Genomic DNA, 12,267 nt, shown 5'->3' with positions numbered 1-12,267 from the left:
GAGGTGGTATATGAGCTGAATTTGCAGGGCCACCTAAGTGGCAAAGAAGATAAGGCTGGAGAGTGTGTTCCAGGCAAAGGCAAGGCATGGGAGGGAGCACGGCATGTTCAGGGAGCTGTAGGTATGCCTGGAGACTGGAATCATAGTTTCCAAAGTGGGAATCTCTTAGAAATGCAAACCTCAGACCCCCCCCCCACCTACAATGTACTGAATGAGAAACACTGGAGGTGGCCTAGTAGTAATCTACACTTAACCAGCCCCTCCAGGTAATTCTGGTACATGCTAGAGTTTGAGAACCTCTGGCCTAGAGAATGTGGAGGAGGGATAAGGCTAAAAGGGAAATAGGAACTAATAGCATCCATCTATTTTTCAGCTGATAAAAATAGAGTGAAATAAGACAGGCAAAACCTAACGTACAAGGATGATAAAATCCTTCTAGAATCAGATTTCCTGGCTACTTCTCTCTAAGACTTGGTGATTTTAGATTGTTAATTATATCAAAAGATACCTTCTAACATAAGGAAAACCCAAGGAGGTTAGGATAATCCTTTGTGATCAGGAATTTAGTTTCATTTCTCATCTGAAGGGAACTAGTAGTGTCTTTGCCCCGTTAGTCTCACAGTGGTAAGCTTGGACCTGTGCCTACGGCTGATGTCACCTCATAATTTCTTTGCCAAGAACCCCTGGTTATCAGTATTTTCTCTAGAACCAATCAGGAAGACTGTCAACAACACAGACCACTTCTTACAGGCTTCCACTTAGATAAAGGCACAAAATGTCTAAAAGCAAATATTTATTAATATATTCCTCAATATATAAAGGGAAAGAGGCTATGGATAATTAGTGATGTCTTGAGAGCCAGACCACAGGTTATTTGCACATGCTAGAAACTAATGATGGCAGACAATGTCAATGAAAATGAATTCCCTGCAACATTAAACCGTGTTCTCTAGTCCTGTACCTACCTGTAGACACCTAATCCTGGGAAGGAGAAAAAGATAAAGCTCTAGAGAATAATAGGAATTATATCTTGGGGATTAGAGAAGTCAGGAAAAGTTTGTTAATCAGCAACAAGTATGGAATTAGACATCTATTTTCTTGAAAGCCTTGTGATTCTGTATTTTAAGAAATCAGATATTCATGGCATACAGAGAAAAATCCTATATTGTGAGAAATTTGGTCAGGAATTGAACTTATACAGAAAAAAATCCTATAAATATAACCATTATGATTTTTAATACAAAATCTTTAAGCACTATTTCTAGGCCTCAATTTATCCTGGAGAGATACTCTATAGTTATGAAAAATGTACAAATGCCTTTAACTGTACATCATTTTTTACTAAACATCAAAGAACTCCTACTGGGAAAAAGTATTCTTAAATGGAATGACTGTAGCCTAGCCCAACTCAAACTTTCTTAGAATGATTTTAGATATTAGCAGTGCTTCTCATATGGTTTCATTAAAATACTCCTACCACCACTGGGAATGAACATGTACACTCCTAGCAATCTCAAAAGAGATAACTTGGGGATCAAAATGTGTTTAAAATCTTTTGCTTAAGTCTTAAAAGCTTTTGCTTTAAGTCTTAAAAGCTCAGATGAATTCTAAATTCTACTCTATGCTAAGTCCTGCTTATTTTAACATTTAAAAAATTTTTTGAAAGCTTTAAAAGCCTTCTACCACTGTGATAATATGATATAATAAAAATGTATTTGGTCTTTTCTGATTTCTGGCACACAGATACTAAAACCCTTGGAATCTCTGGAGAAATAAGAGGGCCTTGGCTGGGTGTGGTGTCTCATGCCTATAATCCTAGCACTCTGGAGGCCAAGGTGGGAAGATCATTTGAGCTCAGGAGTTCAAGACCAGCCTGAGCCAGAAAGAGATCCTATCTCTATTAAAAATATTTTTAAAATTAGCCATGCATCATGGTGTATGCCTGTAGTCCCAGCTACTCAGGAGGCTAAGGCAAGAGGATAGCTTGAGCCCAGGAGTTTGAGGTTGCTGTCAGCCATGGCACTCTACTCAAAGGAATGGAGTAAGACTCTGTCTCAAAAAAAAAAAAAAAAAAATAGAGGGCCTTTTGTATGCTAATGAGATGACTGGTAGATGGGAACCCCTAGATAGCTTCAAGGTTGGGGCTAGTCACCAGAAAGACCAAGGCATGATTAGATGTCTTGGGCAAGATTACCCCAACCCCCCAATCTCTAGAAAGGGGTTAAGGGCTGAAGGTTGAGTTGATCACCAATGGCCAATGATTTAATCAATCATGCCTACCTAATGAAGTCTTTATAAAAACCCAGAAGGACAGGGTTCAGAGAGCTTCTGCATCACTGAACACAAGGAGGTTTCTGAAGGGTGATGCCCTTGGAGAAGATATGGAAGCTCCATACCCTCCCCACACCTTGCTCTGTACATCTCTTCCATCTGTTTCGTCTGTATCCTTTGTGCATATTCTCTATACTAACCCAGTGAATGTGTTGCCCTGAGTTCTGTGAGCGATCCTAGCAAAGCAATCCAACCTAGGGAGCGAGTCTTGAGAACCCCCAATTTATAAAGGTTTGTCAGAAGCACAGGTCACAACATGGGGCCTGCAACTGGCATCTGAATTGGAGGCAGTCTTATGAGACTGAGTACTTAACCTGTAGGATCTGACACCAGGTAGAAAGAGTCAGAACTGAGTTAAATTGTGGGAAATACAGCTGAAGACTACTGGAGAACTGCTTGGTGTGTAAGAAAACCCCTCACACACATCTGGTGTCAGAAGTGTTGTGTTCATGAGAACAGAAATTAGGAAAAACACTCCGGTTTTCCCATCTCAGATAACCATATATCAGCATCTGATGTTTCTGATATTCCTGGGAAACATCCCCCCCATCTGTCCTCTGAATATGCCTGGTATGGCGTGTTGTATCAGACTACAGAGAAACTATCTAAATGAAATACATGCAAATTGCTTCCTTGCCATTTAGACTTTGGAATAAAAGGGAATGTTACTTGCTTCTTCCAAGTCAATAGAAACTTCACGTAGAAGTAATTATGAAGCAAACTATTGGAAGCTGATAATTGTAGTTTTGCTGTCATCACAAGTTATATTTTTCTAAAGATTGATCTTACAAAAAGGCTGCCCTAAACATTTAATAGAAGAGAAGTCAAGCACAGTAGTCATCTAGGAGGAAATAAATCATGGGTACAAGGGCAGATTCCTCTCGACTCAAGCTCAAATAGTCCTGCCTATAAAATAACTTGCTGAAAAAAAAAAAATAAAAAAATAACTTGCTGTATTTTATACTCATAGAGGTGACTTAGCATGGGGCATAAACTAGATGAATGATACTTTTCATACCTCTGTTGTCATATCTCAATATATATTTATCTAATTATACATGTACCCACTCTGACTGGCAATTATCCAAGGAACAAAGATTTATCTTATGATCCTATATTCGCAACACCAGTACAATTCTTGGCACAGAATGATGATAAACACATTTTGTTGAATGAATGAATGAATATAATGCAAAGCAAAATCAATAATCATGAATTAGAGATACCACTCATTAGCAGAAGACAAAGCAGCCCAGGTATTTAGGCCTAAAGACCTGAATATTTAATATCATGAATACTTAACATTCCTAGGGAAAATTCAGGGCAAATCTTTTGCTTTCTATACATCGAATTTCTATAAAAATTACAGGACAATGTAATGGCGATAGTTTCTCGCCACTTTAATAGTTGTAACGGGAAAAATAAAAGTTTTCAGGAGTTCAAACTCCTGCATTTTTCAAACCTGAAAATAAAAATCATCTTTGAGAGCTAAATGATCTGGAAAGATCCACCAGGTTTATCGGTCTAGGTTGGTGGACATCTGACATAGGTTAGGCCAGTCTGATTCTTTATCCTAGGAATTCAAAATTTGGAAGTAAAAGCAGCATTATTGAAGGTGCGCTTTGCTAATGGCAGCAGCGCAGAGGGAAAGCCCACTCCCCCCCTGCCGCCCACCTCCCACCGCTCAGACCCAGATCTTCCCTGCAGCTTGTCTTTTCTGGAACTTGCTTGTCAGTTTTCCATCAATTTCCTAAAAGTCCTTAGTGTCCCTCCAACCAAGCTCTATTTTTTTTGCTTAAGAATCCAGGGTCAAATTTAGGATACTTGCACTAAAAATCCTAACAACTACACCATCACAGATGGTGGCCTCCCAATCACTTACTCCGGACTATCAGCCTGGTGAAGGCCGAGGTGAAGAGGTTTCCTCCTATGTACCTGGCCGAATACACGCCGGCATCCTGGGGCTGAGCGTGAGGCAGGTGCACTTCTAAAATATCCGGTACTTCGTGGCGGGGCACTGAATGGATGAAGGATCCTAGTTATCAAGAAAAGTGAAGAACAATAGGTCACACTCAAACATTCCTGTTTCCTCGTCTGGCCCCTCCACTCAATCAGCTCTCCCTGACCTGATAAGGGAAATGTGCTCTCACATATTGGATGCAGGAGAAGAATGAAAAGGCAGAACTATTAGATGCTCTCCCAGTTGTGAAGAAAGGCATAGTGATAGAGCAGATAGGTTAGTCTGCAGGATCTACCCCCAAACACATGAAGACAGAGGTAGCCTAAGTTCTTATCTTCTAAGGGAGAGGTGAACATAGAGGGGCAGGCAAATCTAGGTAGGAAGTGTCAAGTAACCCCATCAACTTAGCAGTTAACCAGGAGACACCTAGAATCACTGCTCTAACCTAGAAATCCTATTCACCCACAGAATTCACAATGGTTCCCATCAGTATTCCAGCTGGATCAGGCAACTGCTGCCAAGTGGCACCAAACCATAGCTAAGACCTAGACAGATCTGGATTATATAGTTGGACCTCCAGACCTGCTGACAATTGGCTTCCCAGGTTTACTGTGGTCATTTCCTTAATTTTATATAATCAAACCTCACATTTTATATGACTAAATTTAGGACCTCACTTATCACATTATGATGGGGTTTTATTATATGTACAATGTATGTACATTCATATATCTATGGATGTATATATCTATCACATATCATATGACATATGATATCTATATGAGTTCCACTTTCATTTGCTTAAGTAACCAAACATCTCACCTAAGAGGGCTTCTATCATACACAGAATTTGGTAAGCTTGCATCATAGCATCTTTACTTTAAACATCTGAAGACTGCAATAGGAAATGATCCAACATGTTATGTGTTATCTGATGTCTCACACCATGGTGCTGGAAAGAAATGAAACACACACTCACCGTTTTTGTAAATCACTGCATCTTCTTCTTTAATCAATACCTTTCTGAAAGATATGTTCACATTATCTCCCCTGTCCACAGTCATAGTTAAAGTAGCTGGTAGGAAGGAAGCTTTTAAAGGAGAGAGAAAAAACAAATACCAAAAATGAGATCACACATTGGAGCAACTGAGCTTTGAGATTCAGTTGCCTCAAAAGATGAAGGCAGGCACCTGCTAGGAGTCAGCTAGTTTTTAGGATATGAAAAACGGTGGTAACTAATGGGTTTTAATCTTTCTTAAGGCTGTGACTTTTTGAAGAATCTGATGAAAAGAATAGTCATTTCCTCTATAAAAACATAAAGAATATAAACAGTGTACATATACACAATTTTTCCATGCATCTAGTTGGGGAGGTGAGGACTTAGTGTTGATTAGCACAGATTGAATATCCCTTATACAAAATGCTTAGGACCAGCAGTGTTTCAGATTTCGAGTTTTTTCAGATTTTGGAGTATTTGCATTATATCAGTTGAACATCCCAAATCCAAAAATCCAAAATCCAAATGCTCCAATGAGCATTTCCTTTAAGCATCATATTGGCACTCAAAAATTTTCAGGTTTTGGAGCATTTCAGATTTTATATTTTTGGATTTGAGATACTCAACTGTATTTATTATCAAACTAAGTCATGACATTAACAATAAACTACATTGCCTGTGAATCTGACATCCTTTTCCAATCCCAACCAAGTTTCTCAAAGTAGGAAACAAATATGAATGGAATATGAGTTTTCCCAAAGTGGAAAAGAAAAAACATTTGTCAAATGCCTTTTCCCTCCATCCTTTTGTGGTATTGTTCCAAATAATTCTTACCACTTTAGAATGGTACAAACCTTTCTCAAATGGAATGAACACAATGCTTGACTTATTACTAATGGTGTAAATATTGGAATATTAAACAATAAAGACAAGGATAGAATCCAGTATCTCATCTTCTTGACATAGTTATGGGACTAGACAGTGCTAGGAGAAAACAAGGAAAGTTATTCTATATTTGACTTTCAAAAGCATAAGCCAGTTGACTGAAAATTTCTGTCTCTGTGTCAAGCTTGGAACATATTTCCTGATTCCCTTGGCTTACTGGATAAGATAAAATCTTCTAACATTCTCCCAGCAACTAGAGTTTCTGAATTCCTTTAATTTATACCATAATCTGCAGAAAGCCAAACTCTGTTTGGGGAATTAACTTTAGGCTTTTAAAAATTAAGCCAATGTTAAAAATATAAAGATCACTGCTAAAAGAAGAGCAGTAGCCTATATAACTTTCCTCAACATGGAGGGCAGGAGAGAAGGAAAGTAAACAATAGACATAAAATGAGAAAAAAAGGCCCAAAGAAAATTATGGTATGGAAAAGATAGAATAAGATGGCAGAAGGAAAGACAAATATATGTTAAAAGAGGATCTTGGAATGAATTCACATAAGAAAATATTATATTTTAAAATTTAAGTTCTAAAATACATATATAACTATGTGCTCTTTCCATGGACTATACATTTGACATAATGACACATCAGCTTGAAAAATAAAGGAATAGAAAAATATATACTGAACTAATACTAACTAAAAGAAGTTGGTATTGTAACATTTATACAGAAAAAAAAGTTATTCTAAAGCCAAAACAAATTTTAGGGATAAAGATGGTGTTTACATGAATAAGATAGGACCATCCACCATCTAAATATTTTTAGAAGATTTTATTCACACATCTTGTTCAGGAAGATATAATAATCCTGAACTTGTATATGCATCTAACAATAGAGTTTTAAAATTCATGAAACAAAAACTGACAGAATTTAAGAAACTACAAGCACAGTGGAAACTGTCAGAAAATTATTAATCAGACTGAAAATTACTAAGGAAATATAAAGATGATTTTAATAACATGATTAAAAAGCTGTTGAATATTCATGAAACCCTGTACCTGGTTATTTAAATACATGTTTTTTCAAGCATATTGCTTCCCTATTTAGCAACAAAGCACATCTCTGTGAATAATAAATTCTCTGACCAGAAGGTACCTACATTAGAAATCAATAGCAAAACATCCTGTACTCAAAGCTATAAATTTCTATAGAGTTTTAGCCCAGGATCAAGTTTTGAGGCTCGTAGAGATTCCTGCTGAGGCCATGGGGGTGAATCAGGTGGTCACCATGCCATTGTTCTTCTCTCGTCTGTGGCTTTCAGATGGGTGGTTTGGGACAGACTAAGTGCTGTGAACACTGCTGGCTTGGACAACTACCCTGGGAGGACAGAAGATGCCTCTGACCCATGCTCAGAAGGACCCAGGCTTTAGGTTCTTCTGCTTGTTTTCCTCAGCTGTGGGCTGTGCCCGCAACCCAGGCATGGTCCCCTGCCAGCCTTCCCTGGTGGCCAGGTATGTGGATGCATTGGTGCAGATGCTGACCTGGGGCAAACCCAGGGAAATGAGGCATAGAACGGAGGGCAGCGTGTGCACTGCAGCCAGATGGTCCTGGTCTGGAATCCACCCTCTGCCACTTGCAGGGCCTTTCTGAGTGAGTTACATCAGCTCTGCAAATCTCAGTTTCCTCATCTGTAATCCAGAAGCAACAACGTCTACTTTCACAGCTTGTTAGGAATAAACGAGGTAAGCTAAGCCCCGAGGTGCTTGGAAGAGGTCAGTGTAAATAAACGGCAACACCTCTGTGCTGGCATTTATGATGTGGACCCGAGGGGCAGCTTTCCCCACGGTACTAGAAAGGACCCACCACACGGGGAAGGCAGGAGGGAACGGGACGGTGCGGGGATTGACTTCGTGGGGCTCCTGCTCACACTGACGAGGTGCCTCATCCGGCCATCCTGATGCGTGCATCTCTTGCTCTCTGTGACCTGCTCCTAGGCGCCTGTGAGAAATTTTTCTGATCATTTCACACTGTTGGTCCTTTCTATGTGGCTTGTTTATATTTTCTGCCCCTGTGTGTGCAGATTGTTTAGCTGACCGTGGCAGTTCTCACTCAGCACTGTGTTCTGAAAAGGACCCAGCTTCCCCAGTAGGCTCGACTCCAATAGCTTCGCCCCTCCCCTACTCTGTGGCTTTCTATTATTTCAGACTTTGGGCCTTTTAAGCCGTTTTCTCAGGGGCACCATCACACCGGAGTTGTGCTGCCGTCCATCCTGTTACTCCGGTGCTAATGTTTCTAGGCTGATTGTTCTCTGCTGAGTACTGATGAAGGAGTTCCAACTTTCATGGTCTAATTCAGGCTTGCTGATGACACAGAAGCCTGGCTTGAGTTTGGTACACATATTGATGTCATGTGACTTGACTGGATCATAAAAACAACAAGCACCTTTTAATAGTGCCTACTGTGGACCAAGTGCAGGTCTAAGCACCTTACATAAATTTTTATAATATTCCTATTAGATAGTTACTACAATTACTCTAACTTTACAAATGAGGAAATTAAGATATAAAGAGGATAAGTAAGGTGTCTAAGATCACACAGCAAGCACATGGGAAAGCCAGGATTTGAACCAGGAAACCCAGCTCTGGAGGGTCTCATAGATTATATGAAGTTAGCACTCAAAAGGCTTTAAAGTCCAACCACCTCATTTTATAAATGAGATTACTGAGGCCTGGGGTTAGAACATGACTTAAGATTGTCTGGCTGGGCTAACTAATGAACTGAACTGAACTAAAAACACAACCCGCTTATTCAGTTAGGGCTGGAGAAAAAAGTAGATGGTAATAGAAGTTGCACACAAAGATATTTCTCATGGATGAAAAACAATTGAGCTGAATTTCAGTTGCCCCTTTAATGTTAGGTAAGTATTCAGGGTAATAATGTAGTTTTATGTCCACTACAACTTCGTACAATTTTCACAACAGCCCTGTGTTGACAGTATATCCACAGTTTGGGCTGAAGGACAACTGTGTGTGGAATTTGAGACACAAACTCAAGACCTCCACACTCATTCCCCAACACCAGCTCTCCAGACTTATCATTCTCCAGGCCCACACTCTTACCTCTCAATTCCAGCCATTCCAACTGTATTAAGTTCCTCAAACTGACCTCGTGATCACTCACGTCCAAGTCATGAGTTTCCTTCTTTCTCTTCTACCCTTTCCCCCTTGCCTCTCCGGCTCCCACTCATTCATCAGTCTCCAGGGACCTTACACAACCCCTGGAATACAGGTTAGGTGCTCTCATGGCTACTCTCCAAAAACCCTGCACGTCCTCACTGCAGCCCCACTCCTGGTGTGTCTCCCCTACTAGACGGAGTGTCCCAGGAGGGCAAGATCTCACCCTACTTTGAAAGACAGCACAGGGTGGTGATTAGGTCTGGCCTCTAGCATCAGGCTTGACTTCACCTTCCTAGAGCCAACACGCACCAGCTAGTTAACACCCCAAAGTTCCAATAGCTATAAGCCTCATCTATTAATGGCATCTTAAAAGTCTTCATCTGACATGCATTTGATAAAGACAAAATAGATGGTAATATTTATGAAGTTGTGAAAGGAATGGCAGGCACATAATAAGTATTCAGGAAATGCTGAAATCATTGCATCCCCTATGAGTGACACAAGGAGAGAGAGGTTCGAGAATCATGGAATGGAAGAATAAATGAACAAATCTGATTTCAAGTTTTCCTGTTTTCTTGGTGCTGTTAACGTGTCCATTTGTGTTATTTAGATATGAATGGCTCTTCTCTATCAACTTCACAAATCATGTTTGGGGAGTTTGATATTTTTAATATAAAGTTATTTCTTAAATGAAAATAGGAATTAAAAAAACATATGTTTCTCCTAATGGGTCATTCTGCATCTGATCTTTAGATCTAAAAATGTTTCATACTTTATTTATAACTCCCTACCCTCAAATGAAATCACCAGTGAGGTTTGAACAAACTGCTGTTGACTGGTTTGGATGATGCCATTGATAAAAAACAGTGTGGCTATTTGGGGTGTGCGAGCCAATTTAAGCTGTGTTTTGGCACATCGCAAATGGATTTTCCACTTCCTCCCCAGATGTACGAGTCAGCAGCAAGCAGGAATGTATTTATGTTTATCCTGTCCTGCTGTGTCCCTAGGCAGAGCAGTTCTGAGTTCCCGTGATGTTTTACCAGGGAATTAAAAGTGGCATGAAGACAGTTTTGGAGGATTTCCTGACTCACCATAATGGATTTTACTTTCCTTGCACAGTATTTACTCCACTGGATGGTCAGCAAAAGAAATAGAACGAGGCCGGGCGCAGTGGCTCACACCTGTAATCCTAGCACTCTGGGAGGCCAAGGTGGGAGGATCGCTCAAGGTCAGGAGTTCGAGACCAACCTGAGCAAGAGCGAGACCCCATCTCTACTGTAAATAGAAAGAAATTAATTGGCCAACTAAAAATATATAGAAAAAATTAGCCGGGCGTGGTGGCATGTGCCTGTAGTCCCAGCTACTTGGGAGGCTGAGGCAGTAGGATTGCTTGAGCCCAGGAGTTTGAAGTTGCTGTGAGCTAGGCTGATGCCACGGCACTCTAGCCTGGGCAACAGAGTGAGACTCTGTATCAAAAGAAAAAAAAGAAAAAGAGAAGTAGAACCAGTTCACTAGCCTGAATTGTTATTGTCAAAATACAGGAGAGAACATGCTACCTATTTTTCTATTTTGTATAAACTGCCACAATTACATTAATGCGTGATATTAAAAATTTTTATAATTGAATAAGAAAATAGTTCCATAAAATTATAAATCCCAGACTAATGATAGCTATTGAATACTTACTATAAACTGGATAATGGTAATCTTTAAGTGCCTCATTTAATTTTCAAATATATGTAATAAAATCTCTATCCAATTTTTTTTTTCAAATGAGAAAAAACTATAATTTCTTTCTTTCTTTTTTTTTGAGACAGAGTCTCACTTTGTTGCCCAGGCTAGAGTGAGTGTCGTGGCATCAGCCTAATTCACAGCAACCTCAAACTCCTGGGCTCAAGCAATCCTGCTGCCTCAGCCTCCCAAGTAGCTGGGACTACAGGCATGTGCCACCATGCCTGGCTAATTTTTTCTATATGTATTAGTTTGGTCAATTAATTTCTTTCTATTTATAGTAGAGATGGGGTCTGGCTCTTGCTTAGGCTGGTTTTGAACTCCTGACTTTGAGCAATCCACCCCGCCTTGGCCTCCCAGAGTGCTAGGATTACAGGCGTGAGCCACCGCACCCAGTCCCTTATGATTTCAATTAAATAGCATGTCCTAGGCCATGCCATTCAATTGCAGACTTAGGCTCAAACCCACACCTGCCTGACTTATACTCCCAAGCCCTCTACTCTGTGCCCTGGCTTGCTTATTAGGGTTTCCAGTGGAATCATTGTACTTTATAAAATAAGTGCTCAGGATCAGGGAGAGTTAACATTAAGTGAGAATGATATGCACAGGGTAATGCAGTGGTTATAAATACAGGCTCTGAAGTCAGATCATTGGGCATCAAATCCCATTGCCACCATTTAAAAACTGCTATTCTTATTATTATGTACCTTATTCTGTACCGTCTCACTTGATGTAAGCTTTTAAGAACACATGTACTGTATAAATTGAGGCACTCATGGGAACTGGCTTCTTCTATATACCATCTTATTTAAAACAACAGAATTTTGTAGATATTATTATACTCATTTCACATATGATAAAAAGTAACACCAACAGAAGTAACTTGCCTAAGGCCACACAGCTGGTGAGTGGTGGAGAAAGAATTAAAACTCAGGTGAGAGTAAGTCTAAAAGCCATCTTCTCTTTACTGCTGCTCACTATCCAAGCCTGCCTTTGCCTCCCTCACTTAACTGAATTTAAGCTATCCTTTACTCTCGGTTTGAGGGGACTGTTACAATTGGTTTTTAACTCCCAATATTCTGGTTCAATGTGCTGTACACATTCTTATTTATCAATTGTCAAGGATAACCTCAGGACAGCCCAGAAAGGGCATGGTGGCACTTCACATTTCATTCCCATGAAACCG

General features: G+C 39.9%; 1 protein-coding gene across 3 annotated transcripts in view; it reads right to left on the bottom strand.

The window, feature by feature from the left end:
• The window catches only part of TEK (TEK receptor tyrosine kinase), a 109,222-nt gene that overhangs the window by 52,101 nt on the left and 44,854 nt on the right, over positions 1-12,267 (bottom strand). For 2 of the 3 annotated variants that reach the window (XM_076008789.1, XM_012764387.3), the window contains exons 3-4: positions 5,271-5,381; positions 4,214-4,366 (exon numbers count right to left, since the gene is read on the bottom strand). In XM_076008789.1, the coding sequence (XP_075864904.1) occupies positions 4,214-4,366; positions 5,271-5,381 (264 nt within the window). The other variant, XM_076008790.1, reaches the window with a different exon arrangement.

This window comes from Microcebus murinus, chromosome 12, assembly GCF_040939455.1.
Source record: "Microcebus murinus isolate Inina chromosome 12, M.murinus_Inina_mat1.0, whole genome shotgun sequence".
NCBI lineage: Eukaryota > Metazoa > Chordata > Mammalia > Primates > Cheirogaleidae > Microcebus > Microcebus murinus.
Note: the sequence above shows the minus strand (reverse complement) of the source record. Positions and strands in the feature narration are given on the sequence as shown.